The 22,172-nt window shown below is 34.4% G+C and overlaps 2 protein-coding genes and 1 pseudogene across 3 annotated transcripts; 2 read left to right on the forward strand and 1 right to left on the reverse strand.

Annotated features, from left to right (window-relative positions):
* Positions 1-656: 656 nt before the first annotated feature.
* Positions 657-1,462, forward strand: LOC147393661 (thaumatin-like protein pseudogene; annotated as a pseudogene).
* Positions 1,463-5,275: 3,813 nt separating this feature from the next.
* On the forward strand, positions 5,276-6,157 carry LOC147393662 (thaumatin-like protein). Its single transcript, XM_086456834.1, has one exon. It carries the CDS (start codon positions 5,341-5,343, stop codon positions 5,998-6,000), a length of 660 nt encoding a protein of 219 aa, XP_086312960.1. The 5' UTR covers positions 5,276-5,340; the 3' UTR covers positions 6,001-6,157.
* Positions 6,158-7,730: 1,573 nt separating this feature from the next.
* On the reverse strand, positions 7,731-20,344 carry LOC147393663 (uncharacterized). 2 transcript variants are annotated; one of them, XM_086456833.1, is made up of 9 exons: positions 19,844-20,344; positions 18,112-18,250; positions 13,725-13,867; positions 13,534-13,617; positions 11,590-11,679; positions 11,389-11,487; positions 10,977-11,108; positions 10,335-10,530; positions 7,731-8,859 (listed from the first exon to the last, which is right to left on the reverse strand). In XM_086456833.1, exons 3-9 carry the CDS (start codon positions 13,800-13,802, stop codon positions 7,856-7,858), a joined length of 1,683 nt encoding a protein of 560 aa, XP_086312959.1. In that variant the 5' UTR covers positions 13,803-13,867; positions 18,112-18,250; positions 19,844-20,344; the 3' UTR covers positions 7,731-7,855. The 2 variants fall into 2 exon arrangements, with proteins under 2 accessions (XP_086312959.1, XP_086312958.1); XM_086456832.1 differs by lacking the exon at positions 18,112-18,250.
* Positions 20,345-22,172: the final 1,828 nt, after the last annotated feature.

Consider the following 22,172-nt stretch of genomic DNA (forward strand, 5'->3'; position numbering starts at 1 on the left):
TATGGCCAATGGCTACAACATTTACCAAAATATGCTCATTTTAATAACTCTAGCATAATACAAAAATGAGTCTTGATAAAATGACTCCAATTGGCATACTCAATCGGCTCACTGACGAGGACAAGTTTCGAAACCATAGATCTTTTTGCCTTGGGATACACCTTTTTAAAATGGGGAAGTGTAATCATGTATATCGAGGCGTACAAATCTACGGTTCCAAACTTATCCCGTCAGTGAGTCAATTGAGTATGCCACCTGGTGAGTCATTTTATCACGACTCTACAAAAAATTTCAACATTGCTTGGAAATTCTTTTATCATCCACACTTTTCCAGGTTGCGGTCTCCGATTTTCATCTGTAGATTTAACCTTAGCTTATATTTCTAAAATTTGGTCGATATATCTAGAAACTGCAGTTCAAACTTACCGTCTAATCTCATCTTACCTTACATTCAAAGATCAATACTGTTTTGGATAGAACCCCTTAATGATCATCTTTTTCAGTCAACAAAATATTTTGACTTTCCAACAATACTGACACGTAAGCAAGAAACAGTAACACACACCACACACACACACACCACACACCACCCACACCCCCCCCCCCCCCCCAAAAAAAAAAAAAAAAAAAAATCTATAATTATACGACCTTCTACTCACAACATCATACATAGAGAAGTTAATGAAGATTCTTCTTAGTTACCAAAACAAGAGTTTCTTAAGCAACCTCCTAATCTTCTTCTACTTCTCCCTTTTCACCTTCACCCATGCAACAACCTTCGAAATCCAAAACAAATGTCCCTACACAGTCTGGGCTGCAGCCGTACCAGGTGGTGGCCGACGACTCAATAATGGCGAATCATGGACCATCAACCTCAACTCTAGCACCTCTAGCACCACAACAGCTCACTTTTGGGGTCGAACCAATTGCACTTTCCATGTAAATGGGCGCGGAAACTGTCAAACTGGAGACTGCAATGGACTCCTTGAGTGCACCACCGGCTATGGTACACCACCAAACACCCTAGCCGAATACGCTCAATTCAACAACGTGGAATTTTTTGACATTTCTCTCGTCGATGGATTTAACATTCCTATGGACTTCAGTGGTTGTCGCAGCATCAAATGTACGGCTGACATCAACGGCCAATGCCCTGATGAGTTACGTGTACCGGGTGGTTGTAATAGCCCATGTAATGTGTTTCAGACAAATGAGTATTGTTGTTATACTGGAAACTGTGGACCTACCAACTTTTCTAGGTTCTTCAAGGATACGTGCCCTGATGCTTTCAGTCTTCCTAATGATGATGCCACTCCTACTTTCACTTGCCCTCTTGGTACTAACTATAGGATTGTATTCTGCCCATAGGAGGCTTTGTTACCCTTGTATTCAATATGTACTCTCCATCAATCTTAAATAAGTTTTTTGAGTCCGATCCTCGGGATTCAAACAGTATTGCACATGTATTTGTGAAAGCTTCAAATTTTAAATTTTGATTTTATAGAAAATTTTGAGATGGTTCACTATATTATAATGAAATAAAGATATTCGCAACTGTATCTAAGCCAGAAAAAAAAAATGATCAGTAGGTATTGTCCTGTGTTATTTATGTGTCTTTTAGTTGTTGGATTAGGATTTGAATAGTTTTATGTAAGAGACATGGAGAGGGATGTACAAGGATTTCAGAGCTTAGGTTAGGTTTTGAACTTGAGTTTATTATTGCTGTTGTTGTCGAACCACGTAAATGTATTATTTGATCTTATAGCAAAGTAGAAGATTGGATCTGCCCGTGGACATAAGAATTGTTGTCGAACCACCTAAATGTATTAGTTGATTTGTTTCTTTATTTTCATGTTGAAGAGGTATCTCCAAAATGAATACACATTTTGTGTATTTAAGTACTATTGATTGACTAATTGATGCAGCAGTCTTACTGACTAGGCTCGGTTTGAGGGTGCTAAAAATTAACGGCATCACTAATGGATAGCTTCATATTTAGTGATTAATGGGCACTAGCCAGAACTCTCAATATAATGGACCATATCAGACTCGAAATCTGATATAATGACTTTGGTTCTGAATTGAGGACTTGGCCAATAAAACGTGAGAAAGTGTGTAATTTGTATTGTATAATTTGGTTAAATATACAAAGTCTATTATTGTTTTTAACAAATATGATTTGGACCTAGCTATTTTTATTCGATTTGAGCACTATCATTCAGTGATTCAACCAGGAGCCAAGAGTCATGACTTCAAATCTCTATATGTTCCTCCACCAAAAAATGAGTTATTTAACTATTGTACATGTGCCGAGTGGGATGGTAAGTGCGGCCCACCAAAGAAAAAAAAATACAGTGTTCCAATAAAAAAAAATCAATATTACAAAGGGCCCAATATTCCGATACTTAATTACCTAATCATTATTATGTATGATCCTATATTACTTGGTTCGTTAGGATAGACTTTGAGATAATTAAATGTAAGAGTTTGAGTTTTAGATAACTCACAGAAAATTCATGTGGATAACTAAATGCTAGAGTTCATTTTAGGAGTTGTTTTAGAGTTGATGATCACTTTTTCAAAAAAAAAAAAAGATTTCATAATCCCAACTATGTACCCTAACTTCTGGTGGGCATAATCCTGCGACCGTAGCTCAAGATTGCTATTATAGTAACAAATAACTCTGTTCTTTTTAAAAACTCTAGCTAAAAATGCATTTTGAAACTTCAACGATTAAAATAATAGAAGTATTCGTCTTTTTTAATTTCGCTTTAAACACTTGCGGAGGTGTGTTGAGTTTAGTCCCACATCAAACACTTATTGTTTTGTCTCTTTCATTATAAATTCCTAAGCCTACTCATTGCCAATTGATTTTGAGTTGGACTCCCAAATTTAACAAATTTATATTCATTTGCTTGGTATGTGTAGCTTATAGGGATATTTCATGAAATTATTTTTAAAATAAAATCTGTGTTTTATAGGCCAATAGATAAATAATGACAGACTTAAATATCATAAACTTACCTCTCCTACCGATAAGACTCTTAAAAAAATAACTGAAATATTATAGAGGCGTTTGAGAAGATGAACTTCCCGATGGTTACTTCTCCGATGAGATTCTATTTATAGATAAAGGTCACATCACCTTATAACATAACAACTAAATATTCTAATCATAAGATAATAATTCGGTGCATCTTGATGCAACTTAACACAGTACATTACAATTGATATTATAATACCTACTAACCACATATGTTTCATCAAACGTGATTTGATGTTATGGACACATCCAATTCATTTGAGAATCTCTAGGAAATATTCTCTCATCCCAAGCCTCCTGAGACGTTCTTATCCATCTCTACTCCACGTGGTATTATGAGTCGTTTTTTTTTTTTTTCTCAAGGCGGGTAGTTTTGTAAATTAAGAATGCTATCAATACACGTGGGTACATGTGATTGGTGGACCCAGAGATTTCAGTGAGCTTTGTGAGAAAAAAAAAAAAAGCTATTCCAAGTGGCGTAACAAACGGACTATCTTCTCCGCGTTTCACGTAAATAATAGATAAAATATCTATTTCGATTATAAAAAAATTCCATCTCAACCGCTCGTTGGACACCAAAAACTCCTAGATGTCATAACTGTGGATAACGAATCTGGATCGATGGCTTTTGAACTTAAAAGTCCATTTAAGAATATAAAGAAGTCTAATAATACTAAATTGCATCTCACTTGTACAATTCTAGCAAAATACCAAAATATTCAACATTGCGTGAACAGACTTAATTGCTCTATTACCTACATTTGTCCTTAATCTTACCAAAGATTTCTAACGATTCATCTAGAAATTATTCAAAGTTTGAAAATTCAGTCTTTCAAAAACCAGACCAACCCTAATCCGACCAATATTGTAATCAAATCGATTGACTGTTAGTGATTTCTTATTATGGAATAAAAAATAAAAAAAGTTTTTCTTTTAAAATATCGATTTTTCCTCTATCATAAATGCACATTTAAAAAATTAATTATTTACCATAACTGTAAGATTGTGATTTGATGAATATTTTGGAATACATACATGTGCTTTTTGTTAAAATTTATGTTCTACTTCATGTTCATTTTAATTATGAAAACATGCATAGTAAGATCATAGAAGATCTCGTTGATAAAAAGGTAGAGACATTGTTGATATTTATTCGAAAAGTGACAATCTCGTTGATTTACAGAAATGATGATCTCACTAAAAAACATATTTCAAGAATTAAAAAGAACAATGTACTAAAGTGAGAATTTTCCCCTATTCAACGCATGAAATAGTAATTTACCTTAATGTTGAAGGTCTCTTGCCCATAAATTGATAAATTCCAATACATTTAAAGGAGAATGTTAAGTTGCTAACATCCTATGATTAGCAATTTTGATTTTTTGCATTTATTATTATGTTTTAATGCAAAAGATAAGAGTGTTTTAATTATTGTATTATAAATATTTGAATCAAGATCAGTAAGATGTCTCGTTCCTATATATTTTATAGGAACGGCCTCTACGTTGTATATTTTGGTTGGAGATTAAATACACCAGGTCGCATGCATGCAACTGTAGAAAAAGATTTGGTTAGAAGTTCGATGTATTTTAAACTCCAATCAAAACGTGCCACATAGATATTATGTGTTGGTGTAGGAACAGAACATTGATCAAGACTAAATATTACAATAACAAATAATTATACAAAATCAAAGTTGTGAAGAACATTAATATACTTATGTGATCTTGAACATTAGAAATCCCCATTTTTAAATTAACTGATGATAATCTGATGCACTTTTTTCAGACATCCCTCATGTCCTCCTTGTCGTGGCAAGTTACAGAACTGTAAATATTTTTCTTGTGTCCAAAAGCAAAGGATCTACGATTCTATGATAGGGAGGCATTAGAGGCATTTGAGAAAAGAAAAAAAAAAGTGTCAAATTATCACGACTCTTTTTAGAATTTTTTTACTAATAAATGTACATAGTCCAACCAATTTGAACAAGTCAAAAGATTAATTTAATACATTAGTCCCGACTCATGACGATGTTTTAAACTTTTGCAGTCTAAATCAATCTTACCTAATCATATGGAAAGATCTAAACATGGTATTTGATGGAACAAGCCACGTTTCTTAATTTCCTCTTATCCTTTTGTGATCATCAAGTCAACAAAATCTTTCACATTTTCCTTCAATATTGACACGTATGCATGGACAAAATGCCCCTCCACCATCTATAAATAGCCCCCTTTGCCTGTTATACTAACCATTCAAACTCAAAAAATCATAAAAATCCTTCTAAGTTACCAAAAATGAGTTTCTTAAGTAACCTCCTTGTTTTCTTCTCTCTCTTCACCATCACCCATGCAGCCACCTTTTCCATCCGAAACCAATGTCCCTACACAGTCTGGGCCGCTGCAGTCCCAGGCGGTGGTCGACGACTCAATACGGGCGAATCATGGACCATAAACACAAACCCGGGAACCGTAAGAGCTCGCATTTGGGGTCGAACCAATTGCAACTTTGACGCAAATGGGCGCGGACGATGTGAGACCGGAGACTGCAACGAGGTCCTCGAGTGTACCGGCTACGGTCGACCCCCAAACACCTTAGCTGAATATGCTCTAGATCAATTTAGTAACTTAGATTTTGTTGATATATCTCTTGTTGATGGATTTAATATACCAATGGACTTCACTGGTACCGGTTGCCGAAGCATCCGGTGCAGTGCTGATATTAATGGGCAATGTCCAAATGAGTTACGGGCACCTGGAGGTTGTAACAATCCTTGTACTGTGTTCCAAACCAATGAGTATTGTTGCACTAATGGGCCTGGGAGTTGTGGGCCCACAAACTTTTCAAGGTTTTTTAAAGATAGGTGCCCTACTTCTTATAGTTACCCTCAAGATGATCCCACTAGTTTGTTTACTTGTCCTACTGGTACCAACTATAGCGTTGTGTTTTGCCCATAGAAGTATAACACACTTTTTCTATACTTTTATTTTCTATTAATTACTTACTTAAATATGTACGCCAAGCAATATTAAATAAGTGTTTGTTATATTTATTTGCTTAAATATGTACGACAAGCAATATTAAATAAATGTTCGAATTGCAGAATTTGTTTTATTTATTTTCTATTAATTACTTTCCAAGTTTAAGTCTTTACTTGCCATGAAAATGTTATAATGGTTGAGGATCTCCATCAAACAATTACCATGAAAAATGTATCTCTAGGCAAAAAGCATCACTAATTTATTGTTGATCAGTGCTAATCTCTAGGAAATATGTGTTTTTGCTCATATCTCAACCATGGGTTGAGTTTTCTAGTCCGCGGCTGAGATGGGAGGAAGAAAAAGGGTGATTTAGAGTTACCCCTCTACATTTTGGGATATAGTTGAGACCCCTCCGTAGTTTAAACCGATGACATGCCCCTTAACTTCAATGGTCTATTTTGGACTTGTGAAAAATAAGCTGAAGGCCCTCTTCAAACTCTTTGGTATCTTATTTTTAATATATTGTATCCTACAGTTTTCTAACTCATTTTTCATTAATCTCTTAAAAAGAAGAACAAAGTCAAAGAGCTTATCATCTGTTTGAAAAGTGAAAACAGGGGTACCTCAAATATTTAGCAAATGGAGAGGGGTATATAATACCTAAATCTCCTGAAAAAACAAATATTTCTTATCAATACAGATCACAATCACAAATTTTCCAAAATTCCTAAAGTTCTCTTATTAAGGGACTAGCCAATTAATCCATTAATCACATTATAATATTTTTAACCTTCACTCTCAAAAATTTATTTTCTTCAACATTCAGATAACATGAACAAGATGGTATTTTGTGGAATGAAGAAAATTATGGATTTTCTCTGTTCACTAAAAAAAAATTCTGATTTTTTATGGGACTTTCCTAAACTAAACTGGATTGAAACCCCCACCAAATAATTACCAAATCCCAACTTTAATATTGATAAAGATTTCTTAAGACTCATTGTTCAGACTATTTTTTGGTAACACTTTTGAAGTCAAGTCTGAAAACTAAAAATTAAAAATCAATCTTCAAAAGTTTCATCCAGGATACCCCCATCCCCCATCGTTACTTCAAAACTTCTGAATTTCGATTATGAAATCTTGAACAAAATAAATGAAAATAGAACTTCTGAAGTCCAGATTTTAAAGGTGGACCACCTCTTCTCTATCACTCCGAGGTAATTTTAAAGGTGAATCATCTCGGACTAATCTGGGTTGGCTTCACATGCACTCTGAGGTAATTCTCCATAATCACAAAACACACAAATGTGGAAAAGAAACCGAAGAAAACTATAGTTCCTAGTCTTACAATCATTACCTATATCCTTATTAAGTATGCAATCATCCCCTTAAATATGTCGGTGAATTCACAGAGATGGAAGCCCAATGCAGGAAAAACCCACCATTCATCCAAAAGTATGCTTGGCTTCATAGACAATGTAAGGTGCTCCAAATTATCCCTCCTTTCTTCTTTTAACATTAAACCAAATCATCTAACTCTCATCCACAAAAAGAAAAGTACCATTCCTGCAGGTAAAGAAAACACATGCAAGCCTTGTATCCTAATAAAGTTTTAATCGAAGCATCTAACACAGTCCATTGGTGCTTAGATACAGCATAACAGGCATGGATAAATTTCAATGACCACATTGCACAAGGAAGGAGGAAAATAAAAATAGTAGTAGTAGTTAAAGAGGAGCCCAAAAATAAATTTGAACGGTACTTAAAAGTGTCTTTGTGTACAGAGTTTACTTCTACAGTCAGTTTTCTCTTCTACTGGTTTTACCTTGCTCTAGTAATCCTTCTTACCCTCACCATTAGGTGGTGGTTGCAACATTTTCTCACCGAAACTCAGCACGCTTTCATTACCTGATGGTGGTGGTATCGATGGCTTCTCTTGTAACTGAGGTGGGTATGAAGGATTCATTAGTGAGTCAAACTGGAAGATATCATCAGTTTGGCAAAAGCCATCGTTGCCAAAACCTGGCAGCGTAAATTCACTTGTGTCGTTGATTTGGACCGAGCTCGGCTGCAGTTGGAAGTAATTGTGAACCGCCAGATTATCCTCCACTGGAATCGCACCAGTAAGAGTCTTGAAAGCGAATTCAAGGCATGGATCTGGCCATGCATCCCCAAATGGCAAGATGAGTGGTGCTTCTGGCTTCTGATCAGCCTTTTCTTCAGTTTCTATGTTACCCAGATTGGCCTGATCCCCGAGTGGCATTTCTAATTTGTTCGTTTGTTGCCCACATGGTTTCTCACTTTCCAAAGGGTTTTCCGTTGGTTCGGAACTATGAAGTGTGGTGTTGGCTTCCGGCTCAGATTCCAATTGATTGAGTTGCTCCTCAATTGCATGATGAGCTTTGCTATTACTTGCAGTGAAATCCAATTGATTGAGTTGCTCCTCAATTGCATGATGAACTTTGCTACTACTTGCAGTGAAATCCATAGCCACACCGGCTTCGGGCACAGATGGCTGCACAGCTGTCACTCGTTGAGTCTGGTTACTAGCCCCCAACTCCGTTTCCAGTTCAGCATCGAGCCCAGCTAGCCGTTTTGAAGTCCGGCGAGGAGAGTCGAACACTTTTTTATGTTTTTGTTTGCTCGAACCAAGATGTGTCTTTCTGTTCCCATGCTTTACCACCCCATTCTCCAGTTGCTGCTTGTCAGGAGGGAACATAACAGCAGGTGGCGATGAAACAAGCCTTTTTGCAGCATGAACCTTCTTCCCTCGTCTTTTTTTCGAGGACTCGGCCTTTATTGGCTCTAAAGAGGTCAGATCAGTGCCTTCCCCACCTGTAACATGTGTTAAAGAATAAGATGCACTGTATTAAAATGCATGAGATACATTGTATCATTGTTAGTGTATCTCACACAAATGAAACGTTGTGATGAAGGATATTCTAGAATATATATTGATATTTAGAATATATCAATTAGGATATTCTAGAATATTTATATTAGGTAGTTTTCATATACCTTGGTTGATGTAATGTCTATAAATACCCTATTGGCACTTTTGTAATATTCATCCAAGAATTATCAATAAAATTCATATTTTCTACATGGTATCAGAGCTCATGCTCCACTGAGCACATCGATCTTGGTGCGCCGTTCTTCGGCGATGGCGGTGGCACCATCGCCGAACCTTAATCATTTTGTTTACCTTATTAGTATTTTTTTTTCAATAAAAATACCATCTTTCTCTATCTTCTGGACCTAGATATCTTATTTTCTTATTTGCTATTATTTTAGGTTTTTTGTTTTTCCAATAAAAATCACAATTTCTTTTATATCTCTACAAATCTCCCAATTTCACACATTCATGCTACACGATCACAATTTTTTTTCCATCTAAAATCTCTCTCTAATTAGAGTTTTTTTATTTAAATGGCACAATCCTACTTTTTTATGCTTCTGGGAGAGATCATGACAGATCTGGTCTAATAAGCCACCGGCTCCGACAGACTCAAAAAGAGCAAGATACGGCAATGATGGACTCCATAGACAGACGATGACCACCAGCAAGCATGATTGGCACTTCGACGATCAATAAACATATCCATTAATGAGATCAAACAATTATTTAACAAAACCAATTGCATATTCCTTTTTCAAAGGACCATGCAATTGGGGGAGGATGTTAAAGAATAAGATGCACAGTATTAAAATGCATGAGATACATTGTATCATTGTTAGTGTATCTCACACAAATAGAAGGTTGTGATGAAGGATATTCTAGAATATATATTGATATTTAGAATATATCAATTAATATATTCTAGAATATTTATATTAGGTAGTTTTCATATATCTTGGTTGATGTAATGTCTATAAATATCCTATTGGGACTTTTGTAATATTCATCCAAGAATTATCAATAAAATTCATATTTTCTACAACATGCACTATGTTGCAACATAATTTAATGAATTAGTAATTTTATTTTATTTAAAAATAAAAATAAAAATCTTTTGAATTAGAGGATTATCATTAACCCTTATACCCCAAGTCCCCACGTTAAACACACAAGTATCAATCACACCTTTTTCTGTATGATGAGGTAATCACCAATTCAAGATAGGATGAGGGGGCAATTTCCACCAGAGGATTTTAAATCTCAAAGGAAAAATAAACGGGGAGGTCTCAGTAATTCCCCCCTAAAAACGTCTCCAAGAAAGTCCTCACCCTCATCCCCCGCATGCACACCAAGGAAAGAGAAAATTAGATAATAGCTGATTATTCTATTTGGATATAGTCTAGAACTTTACATTGATCTGAAGCATGTTGAGAAAGAGGCATGACATCTTCCAGGATCTGTTCATCCTTTACTGTCTCCAACGATTCCAGCATCTGTTCATCTTTTACCGTCTCATTTAACTTTGAGTGTTCATCCTTCACTGTCTCATTTGAATTTGAGCTCTGGCCCGTGCCGTTTATTTTCCTCCTTTTGGTTGCAGTAAGTTCCTAAGAGATGCAGGACAGCACGGGAAAAAAATATATAATAAAAAAAGATAAAACAAAAGAGACAATTCTCAAAAACCAAGAAACGCCCTTGCACAAGACGGGTATCAAGGAAAGAAGGCAGAGAGTTCCCTTCTCTCTTATCTAATTGGTGCAATTGCGCTGGCAAGCATTCTTCACAGAAAGAATGAAGCAGAAGCAAAGGAAATAGTTCAGATAATGCTTAAAAACCCAACTCATGCTCATAACAATGATTGTAATAAGTGAAGCGTGGGGTCGTATGGGCATTTTAGTCTTTTGGTAGACCATGGATATTAACATGAACAACAATCATCTGGTGAGTGATACAAATCTATGGACAACAAGAAAATAGAAAAGCTAAGAAATAAATCTGAGCAACAACAAAAATAAATGACAACTCTCTAAGACCAAAACATATGCAAACTTACAGAAGACTCCACATTCTTGACACCTTCCACCTTCGGTTTGATTGCATGCTTTCCTACCTCTCCACTCTCAATATACCGCAAAACATCCCTTTTGGAGCGGAAAATGTATCCAGATACAGGATCAGTGTAATACTGTAACAATTAGGAGCCAGTTAAAATCCATACAAATTTTAATACTGCAAGAACTAATGTAAGGTAGAAATTGGGATAGATAAGAAGATAAACGAAATACATTTGATGACCACGGTCAAACATGGAAAGAGTGGACACAATGAGAACATATAGTATGGAATAATAATTTGGAGCCGCAAATTACTTTGAAATGCTCATCAAACAAGCAGACTTGCGATGAAATTATCTCTGATCCAAAAAAGTAGGAACTAATGAAGGTCATTTTCAAGATGGAAGTTACCGGGTCTTTTCGGATTCCATTTTCTGACTTCCTAATTTTTATTTCCTGGATCCATCCTGGTGGCAGTCCATTCACCTCATCATTCCTTTGAACCTTAACCTAGTGATTACAAGAATAGTCAGAACTTTCAATTCTAATCAAGTCAATATGAATAACAGAAAATAAATAAATATAACAAAAATGAATAACAGATAAACAAACATGGCCTTTGGAGCGCTCTCTGTTCTTTAGATAACGGGACACCTCTTGCTTGGAATAGAATTTGCATCCAGTTGATGGAGCTATGTAGCACTACAATACGCACAATGAATGTAAATATCAATAAATAATTCATTAGCTGAAGAAAAAATTTTAAAAAGGGCTCTGCTTTTGTGAAGCACTCAATGTGTTTTCCTTTCTTCCTAAAGCACATATTTTATATTATTTTCTTTCATTTTCAACTCTCAATTATAATATAAATCGAGTTAAATAAGTTTCAACCTCAACAAGTACTACCTTGTTCAAAAACTTGATTTTCTGAAACTAATTTGTTGCTATTACGTTGCATGGTTAAATCGGTATGCAATTGTTCATTCAGGTCATATGTGTCTTCATCTGAGGAGGGTAAGAGACATTGAAGAACTCAAAGAAGTTAAGGGCTGTCCATTCTGGACATTATTTATGACATAATCCCATTGGATTCAATTAACTGTGAAGACCCTAAAGAATGTTGTGAAAAAGATGACATTTTCCAACTTGTTAACAATTGTTTTTGCTTAGGAATGCACAATCATTTTTAGAAGTTGGGAATCATATTCCGCGTGCCTTACAAAGATGCTGCCTCAACAACCACCCCCCACCTCCCACAAAAAAAAAAAAAAAATTGATTCAAAAAAATATGACACAATAATTACTTCACTTCCCTCATTTATTTTTCTTCCTTCAGTTATCTTTCATCAAAATATCAGGCAACAGTTAATCATCAAGTTCATAGCACTCTTTTTCTCCAAATGCTAGATGGATCACCTCATACCAAACCCTTGGATTTAACCACTCTTTGACATTAATCCACACCTTGAAATCAACAGTAATATGGCCTTCATCCAAATCGCCCAGATACGGATACCAATATGGACACTGCTATGGGAAACTCAGCTACATAATGTGGAGCAGAGCCGGGTATGGGATCGAGGACAAGGGAGTGCAAAAATAAAAAATATCCTGGGTTCGGGGTCCCTCTGTTGCATGTTATATAAAAAAAATCCAAGGAGAAAAAAAAGAGATTGCCACTAGAATAAATAAATTAAAAAACGAAAAAGAAGTAAATGAAAATGTAGATATAAGAAAAGGTAACAAAGAAATAACGAGAAGTAAATAAAATTTGATGCCGCACAACATCATACTCCATGTGACTTATATAGGCAACCAACATTAAGCTGGCAGCATCAACTTTTAGATTACATTTCTTCATAGGTCCATGTGGGGCTTTTGAGACAATTTTTATTTACTTTTTTATAAGAGAAAGTTTTATTAGAAATGAGACAATTTCTTGTATTGGAAATCAATAGCTGATGTTTAAAGCTGCAAAGTGCTTATATTTCACTAGATAAGAGAAGGAAAATAGAAAAGCTGCAAATCATGCCGACAGAATTGACTTTTGATTGACAATTACTTGTGGGAATATGTTTGATTAATAAGTACCCAAGGAACATGCTTTAAACTTGCTTTTTCTAAAGCTTTTGAAATAGATTTCTTTTTTCCCATAAAGGCATTCAGATAATGGGAGGAATGATTGGAAGCAATTTCCAAGAAATGGATGGAAAGTATTCCAAGAATTTCTTTTGGCAACAAAGCTTGTGAGAGGGACATCCAACTAATTCAGACGGTTTTGGTAACAAAGTTGCAAGCTAGCTAGAATTTATTTTCCCTTAGCGAGTATATGCTTGTCAACATGCATGAGAAATGCCAATGAACTTATGTTAATAGTTAATGGGTTTCGTGTAAGAAAAGGCAAAGAAAGAAAGAAGGCCATCTGGCAGAACCATAACTGGATCATGCTCAATAATCACCACAAAATTGTCACTGGAAGTGAATTAAAAGACCTAAAAGTTCTGCCTATAGATGGTAAGGTAGGAAGAAAACTGAAGGTGATCAAGGTTTAGGTACCTTATATTTATGTCCAACTTTCGGACCACTTTTTCGTGATTTGATTTCCACAGTCCAACCCCTAGGTAGGCGGTCTGACAAATCCTGCATTCACATTATGTGCTAGTTAAATTGAACATATAAAAGATTAAAATGAAATCTTTAACTTCACAAAACTAAGAGCTAAAGAAATGAAAGACATTTACACTCACCAGCTTTTTTTTGTCTCGTGAGCCAATATCGATGCTTCTTTTAATTGGCTGACGCGTGTGATTGCTAAGCTTTCCCATTATATGACAGCGAAGGACCTCTTCTCCGGCACAGATTTGGCTTCAGCTTTCCAAATTATGTAACACTACAGAAGCCACAAATGGATAAGAGTAATAATAGAAGTTCATCTACTAGATAGCACAACGGTAAAATTTCATCAAATTGTCCAACACAGTATGTTTTTTCTTTCTTATCTATAAAATGGTGCATGAACACAAAGAAGGATAAAGCAGGAAAGATAAATGCTCATAATATGCTACCTCTTCTGAAACATGACAGTTAAAAGTGATGGGTTCTCACAAGGAACTTTGTGTCTAATGGATATATGTGAGCATGGTAGTATAACTGCTAAATCATAAATGAATAGCCTTTATGAACAACCTCTCCAGGATTACTAATACATGACCATCTAACTACTTTTTCTGCAGAATTATAAGACTGAGTCGTTATACTGGATAATAACTCTTTACGATTGCCCCCCACCTATTTCATTCAAATCATCTCACAAATTATAATTCATACAAAAAATAATAATAAAAAAGAAAGAAAATACATTCATACATAAATTTACAGGAATACCACATACAATTTTCTTATCCCAAATGAGGCAAATTCTCCTTTGCCATCATCAAACTCCAGGTGTTCAAGAGAACTTAAAAAGTGACTAGAATTTGAACAACACAAAAACTCAAAGGGAATGAATGGGTCCTATAAGATCAGAAGATATTTTTTATGAGATTTTCAGAAAAAATAAGATGATTTCATAATTAATTGATTGGGGATTCTATATAATTTCTAGAAGTAATACTAGTGGTTTGAATAGTTTTAGGAAAGTTGAAAAGAGCAAGAGAAAAGAAAATGGAATGGATTGAGGTAGTAAAAATTGATATGGAGACACATGCCTAGTGTCCACCAAAATAAAACAATAAATAAAATTTACCTTCAGACTAGTATACAAACTTCAAATTCTGGTACCAATTTAATTTTCTACAATACCCAAAATTCTTTCAAAAATATTCTTAGATTTTTAACTAAATTTGAAAAACAATGTTTAGTATCTTTTGTTATTATCTATTAAAATGCATTCTCCATATTTTCATTTTCCACGTTTAGTAGTTTTCCTTCCACAGGTTAACTCCATACAACGAGAGGAAAAACAACGGAATAGAGTTTCCTAGGTACAAGGATTGCCTATTTGGTACAAAAGTGTTGAGCTAGATGGAAAGTAGGTGTCGGGGGCATGTCAGATCTGATTCAACAAAAATGAGAATTTGGCACTATCTGTCAATTGCACACAAAAACTATCAGAAACTGCTAATTGAAATGTTCAACTTTGTGTCAACATCATTTCAGCTCCAATTTTTGGTACACCAAACAGGCTACTTTCTTTCTGAGATTTTCCCAATTAGGAACATAAGAGAAAAAATAAAAACAATATTTTCAAGAATTATGATAATGAAGATTTCTAACAATGAAATAAAGAGATTTTACAGGAACCCTAAGAGAGTTTATAAAGAAAATAAAGGAAATCCTAACCAGTTGGATAATCCCAATCATATCTAATCTTTATCTCTAAGGATTTGATATAAACTTCATATATGATTTGGTGCATCCAATACACCTTTTACAATGCTTCCTATACAACTACTCCAATACCCTCCCGCAATCATATGTTCCTTTAAATAAGGAATTCACAATTGGTTACATGCTATTAAAATCTCCAATCTCATTTAATGAATGCTTGACTTTTTTCAAAAGGGCCTCCATCATGCTAATGGTGGCTAATTGGCTATTGTTTGTTCATGAATCCATCACAGTCACATCACACTTATCATGGAGTCTATTGGAGTTGGTGCTCACTAGATCAGATCGTTATGATCTCTCCCACAAGAATACAATTGGATCGTGTGCCTTTATTATATCTCGGGGGATATTATGCACAATGAAAAATGGATATCATTAGGGATGTAGAAACTAAGTAGGAGGTGGAGATTTTATCCATGTAAAATTAGTAGCCTAAAAAGATTGGGCTTGAATGGGGTAGCAAAGGATTGGGCTAGAAAGATTAGTAGGCTAAAGGATTTTGGGCTTTGACATAGGCTTAAATGGAGGTTGGGCTTATGTGTGGGCTTTCAAATGGTGCCTTTCACGTGTTACTCGCCTCAACTAAAAACAATCATCTCCATCTTTCCCACACATAGAGACACACTTGATCGGAAGGGTTCCAACATGGCAACATCCATAGTTGAGGGTGGGAGTTGAATACATCAATAGAAGTACCAAAATCAGGTGAAGTTGCATGGCTTCAACAATTTAAACCACGATTTCAATTCTTCTTATTTTTAATATTGAAGATCGATGATGAAGTGAGAAGAGTGTGCATTGTTGTAGAGGGATAGCTTTTCTTCTAGAAGAGAAATTTGAGGGAAGATCTCCTGATGAAGATTGGGGGCAAAGCATACACGAACATTTTGACGAAATACCTACGAGACAAAACAAATGGATGATTGTCCATCGGTGGTGTCTCCACCGTCGGAGGCGATAGGTGGACAAACAAGATCGATCTACAAGAGAGACTAAGCTTTTATACTATGTGAAAGAATGAGATTTGATTATATTTTATATGATCAATTACATGAACCCAAAGAGGGATGAAACATAAAATTGAGGAAATCCTAACCAATTGGATAATCACCATCATATCTAATCACTATCTCTAAGGATTTTATCTAAGCTTCAAGTATGATTCAATGCATCTAATATATCTTGTTACATTGCTTCCTACTAACTACCCCAATAACAATGAAGTTTTCTAACCACCAACTAAACATGGAATTTCCAAACATGTAAAAATTACAGAAACAACCATCATCCTAGATAAACCGAGGAAATAAAATATATTTTTAACTATCCTAAAAGTCCACTTTCAAGGGACCATAATAGACTCTATTGTATAAAAAAACAATTTAACCAAAAAACATAACATGTTATGCATAATGAAAACATTCCACACATTTAATTTCAATTTCTAATAAATCAAAGACCCTAAAAGTATTGTTTTCAAATTGATTTCATACTTAAAAAGTTATATTCTAACAAGGTAATACTCAAATAATAAACAAGCATGCATTTTCTAGTTCAATTGCAATCTGATCACATAAAGTGATGTGAACTACCTACAAATTTAACAAACAAAATCAAAAAGGAAAAGTATTGAGATGTAAACTACCTAATCAAAAGGAAAAGTGGAGAGACCTTGATAACACAGTTGTAGAGGAAGAAGAGGTAGAAGAGAAAGGAAAAGTAGAAAATTTAAAAATAAGGGTTTTAGGATTTGTATAAAGAAAAGATAAGTGATAGAAATCAGTGTTTTGATGAGGGTATTTTAGGAAAAAATAATAATTCAGAATTCAAAAGTTTCATCCAGCATCCCCCCATTGCTTAATCAAAAGTTCTGAATTTTGGTTTTTAAGGCTGAAATCTAAAACGAAACAAACAGCAATAAAACTTCTGAAGTCTGAATTTTAAAGGTGGACCACCTCTAAAATACCAAGTTAGTGATCAACATCCCTAAGTTCTAACTATAATCTACATATCAATCCCAAAATACAGCCTAACATCTATGCATTTCCTATCGTAAATCATCACCAGGAAACAATTTGATGTGATTGAAATAAAATAAAAGCATATGTTTATATTAGAAATATCCCTCTTCATAATATCATTGAATCTTCAAATGCCTAGAATATAGAAAAAAAAACGCAAACAAACAAAAAACCTCGCTGTCCTCCCTGCTTTAATAAATATGGATGAACGTTACCATAAAACTCTTCAGGTTAATTTATTGTGAGATGATTAACATCCTCAATGGACATAATATTCATGAGTGATACTTTTTAGAAGGCAAAATTGTATATTGTGGCCAATTTTCTGGGGCATTTAGGTCAGATAAAATGATCATACCTCATGTTTATTTTTAACATTTTTCACTTTTCCGTTAATACAAACATCAGTTTAGGGAAAACGTAACCAGATTCACCATAACCAGTCAGCAAGACTCTAGTTACATGAGGAATAACCCCCACCACTTGTCCTTCAAGGAGATTGGAATGCATGTCTTGAAACAGTGAACATGTGGTAAATTGACAAATGGATTCATACAATATTTTTTCACTAAAAAATAATAATATTAAAGAAGAAAACTACTGAAAACCATATGAAAGAAAAAATTCCATTCACATCCTCTATTCTCATGTCCTTGGAGAAAAGCTGAATATTTACAAATCAGTATCCATCACATAACCATTGTCAACATCGTTAAAGTCTTACTCCAAAATTACAAGCCTGCAAAACAAATTGTGTTCCTCCATTCGCGTGTGTTCATATCATCCTCACATAACAAGATAATTATTTCATTACCATGCCATCCATTGGAGTTAATGAGACTCCCTAAAATTCTTCGCACCACCTAATATCATAACAAAGTGAGCTACATTAAATTATATGTTTTTCTAAATAACCTAAACTTCCACAAAACCATTCTTACCATGCAACCAAGCAATGATACGACAAAGATCTATGAAAAATGCTCGATCAATTCAAGATGTAAGAATTGTTGTCTACAAAATTCCTTGGAAAACAAAATTGTCCTATAAATTCATTACTCACCTTAAATATAGGACTACAAAATAACAAATGCACACATTTAATGCAGTTTCCTCGAAAATAGAACGCAGTTTACATCCACATACCCATAAATGGTAAGCTCGAATTTCTAATACCCAAACGCATTGCTGCAAACAAATATCAAGTAGCGATATGATTTGTGGAGCCTAATGGCACCAGTCAGCAAGGAGTATTGTTCATCATTCCACAGTTTTTTGCCGGTGGAGATTTTCCTCGAGGGTATTTATGTATTTCACTAGTATTATGTAATCCCTAGTTATTTTTTCTTGGGGGTATATATCTCTTTATTCAGTGAAAGGGTGTAATCTATAATAGAAAGTTTTCTCTTCATAGTGGAATCAGTGTGGATCCTTGGATGTACCTCAATCTTGAGGGAATCACGTAAATCTCTGTGTTTATGTGTGTAGTTGCATCTTATCTTTTATTTTCTTCTTTATTGTTCTTGAAACAATTACTTTATAAGTAGATGGCACAACCCATAATTCTTAACAACTTAAGCAAAAAAGGCACATGAAGTTCCAATCCAACGGCACAGATAGCACGGAAATGATAATTAGAAAAGTTTGCACATTTGTAAAACGAGCCCTGGACTATAATAGCACTACTTTACTAAAATGACAACTTTCAATGTTAACGAAATCTCCAACAACAATGGGGAGAAATTCACGACAGTTCAAAATATATAAAAGAAAAAAAAAAAAAAAAAGTAATTATTAGCCAAACTGACTTCCCTAAAAAACACAACTTACCTCAAAACTGCCAAATTCCCTTGTTGTCGTGCAATCAAAGCAATGGTACAACCATTATATACACGGGCAATTTGGCTAACAAATCCAATAAGCTTAAATCGTTTTCTGTCTGAATTATTTTATAAATGAAAAACATACCCCATATTTGGTAATTTCCACAGATGTGTAACTACCAGCACGAACTAAGACATCCATAATACCTCAAATGTACGGTATTTAACCAACATGAAGCCCTATTTTCTTTCTTCAGTCCAGAAATGTAAGTTTACGGTCCTAAGAACATAATCAAACACAATCTAATTAACAAAACCTAGTTTTTATAACTAATCTACGCAGCTTGGCTTGAGAGAACTACAAATTACATACTTTTAACAAATCAAACAAGAAACATCGCATGCAGAACTCATCAAACAACTACAACTACTCTACCGACTAATTTAAATAATTTCCACAATAAATCAAAAGCACTTAACTCGATCGACTCAAATTCATCAAATCTTAACTAACTAAACACAAAATAACAAAAATCACAGATGAAAAAAAAGAAAGATCAACCCTTTTCGCATCCAAAACCCTAAAATCCGAAAATTTTGTAGAAATTTGAGCTGAAAAAAAGGTTATATTACCTTATTTATCTAACAATTATTCCACTCTTTATCCTCCATCATCAAACCGCGGGAAATCAGTAGAGAGACTTCACGACTACCATTTCGCCGTTATCTGACATTTTCAGTGAGAATCACCGGAAAAACAACACTACTCTCCAAAGATCTGACCCACCAAAAGAGCCCCTTTCTTCCGTCCCTCTCTCTTTCTGTGTGTGTGTGTGTGTGTGTGTGTGTGGAAATATTGACTCAGCCGTTAAATAAAGGTTCTCCCCGTATCGGACAAAAAGTCTTCCAAACCACGTGTTCCGTAACTGTTCCAGTTGAGATTTGAAAGAAGCGAAACGTGTCGGATTCTTGGAGACGATAAATGTTTTCTCTCTCTCTCTCTCTCTCTCTCTCTCTCTCAAGCGGAGCTTACCTTTCAGGGAGGAAACAAAGGAGATGCGTGCGTGGGTCGTTGGTCGGTGTGTTGGTCTGAAGTCTAGATGCTTCCATACTGTTGAGCTACTTGGGAGGTGAAGAGAGGGCTCGAGACAGAATTTATTTATAATTGTAAAGGATTGATTCAGTGTATTTGTCCTTGTGAAGTATATGATATAATAGACATCGTGTCGCTTTATCATTGCTTAAAAGTTATATTGATTACAGTGATTCAGTGACACGTGGGATACTTATGGAGTAGTTTGCAAGGAAACACGTATTGTATCACCAACGTCCTTTATATGGGATGAGATAATGACGATTATAACCCAGATCTTCTGTAATAATGACTGCGGTCGGTGAGGGTGACCATGAAGCCTTATTTTTAGCTAAAATGGTGGAGACCACGTGCGATTAATGTGGGAATAATTATTGGTAATAAACCCTAGAGGATATGTACAGTATCCTCGTGATTCGTTCTCACTGAACTCGAGGGCTATTCAATGGCTGTAACCTGGCTTATATTCGGAGGATGCTACCTGTATCTTCTACAATAATGTCCCCTCTTAAAGCACAATATTAGCTTCGGTTTTATCCATAGTTTTAGAACTCGTCAAGTTGACTCTGGAAACTTGGCCCAATAACTCGACTTTGGTTCGATTTTGTGATGACTCAGTCCTACTCATCGACTCAACTAATCATTCTAGACTCTCCACGGTTTAGATGGAAGGATATATATATATATATCCTGTTGACCTTTCCAAAAAAAAAAAAAAAAGATATATATACCTAGGGAGTTCAAATGAAAATGAATCCTTGAAAAATCTAATAATCTCAAGGAAATTAGTGTTGATGTCCAGAAAACTTAAGTTATTGGTAAAATTACTCCATGATCCCTCACAAAAAGTTTTCTATCTAATTAGTCCTTGACTTTTAGGGATTAGTTAAATCCTTCTTTTCTAATCAGTCCCGAATCCCATCAAAACAATTTTTACAATTGAAATGTCAAAACTATTTTAACCATTCAAAACCATTGTTTGCGTCTAAAAAAATTGGATTTTCAACATCCCGACCCAGTTTTATAAATTTCATTCCAATGAAATGAATTTGAAAAGGAAAAAAAAAAAAAAAAGTCATTTTCAAGGTTTTTTCAATTATTTTTTATGAAAATCAATCTAGGATGGTTATTTTGGTTTTAAAACATCTACACAAGTTACTATGTTAAGTTTGATCTTTCCAAGTATTTTGGTTGAAAATATTTAAAAAAATTAAAAATATGTCAACTTTACAACGTCAAGGTTGATAATTAATTAATTTTTTTATATTAGTATTTATATTGTTGAGGTCAACTTAAAAAAAAATTTGTTGACCTCACCAATTTTATTTATTATCGAACTTACCAGTTTTAATTATTATCAAGTTCGAAATAAAGATATTGAACTCAAAATAAAATTTGTCAGCCTTGATGTTGTAAAATCGGCCCATTTTCATTTTTTTCAATAAAAATACATGGAAAGATCTGCTTAAAACTTAATACAATGACTTGTGTAGATGATTTCAAACTAAAAGAACCATCTTTAATAGATTTTCATAAATAAATAAAAAAAAGTAAAATAATTGAAAAACCCCTAATTTTAATTTTTATTATAAATCATAATATATATATAAATTAAAAATGAGAAGTATGTCATCTCTATTCGTCAATCACGATAAAAAAAATCATTGAAAATGATTGGAAAAACCTAAGTACATGAAGAAGATGAAAAAGAGATAGTTTCGATTTTTTAAAAATATTATAATTTGAGATGAGTTCAAGAGACTATTAAGAAAAGAAAGTTTTACAAAACAGACTATTTAACTCACACCTAAAAGTTACGGATTAATTAGAAAAAAAAAAACTTCCACCAGGGATCATTAAGTAATTTTC

The sequence above is a fragment of the Akebia trifoliata genome, chromosome 10 (genome assembly GCF_017979445.1).
Source record: "Akebia trifoliata isolate Shusen 1 chromosome 10, ASM1797944v1, whole genome shotgun sequence".
In the NCBI taxonomy this organism is placed as follows: Eukaryota; Viridiplantae; Streptophyta; class Magnoliopsida; order Ranunculales; family Lardizabalaceae; genus Akebia; species Akebia trifoliata.

What these genes read in the sequence shown, in the direction of transcription:
- LOC147393662 (XM_086456834.1), top strand. Translation starts at nt 5,341, where the DNA reads ATGAGTTTCTTAAGTAACCTCCTTGTTTTCTTCTCTCTCTTCACCATC.
- LOC147393663 (XM_086456832.1), bottom strand. Translation starts at nt 13,802, where the DNA reads ATGGGAAAGCTTAGCAATCACACGCGTCAGCCAATTAAAAGAAGCATC. An exon ending in AAGTTGGACATAAATATAAG is followed by an intron (nt 11,680 to 13,533) that starts GTACCTAAACCT and finishes TGCGTATTGTAG; the next exon opens with TGCTACATAGCTCCATCAAC. An exon ending in TCAACATGCTTCAGATCAAT is followed by an intron (nt 8,860 to 10,334) that starts GTAAAGTTCTAG and finishes CACATGTTACAG; the next exon opens with GTGGGGAAGGCACTGATCTG.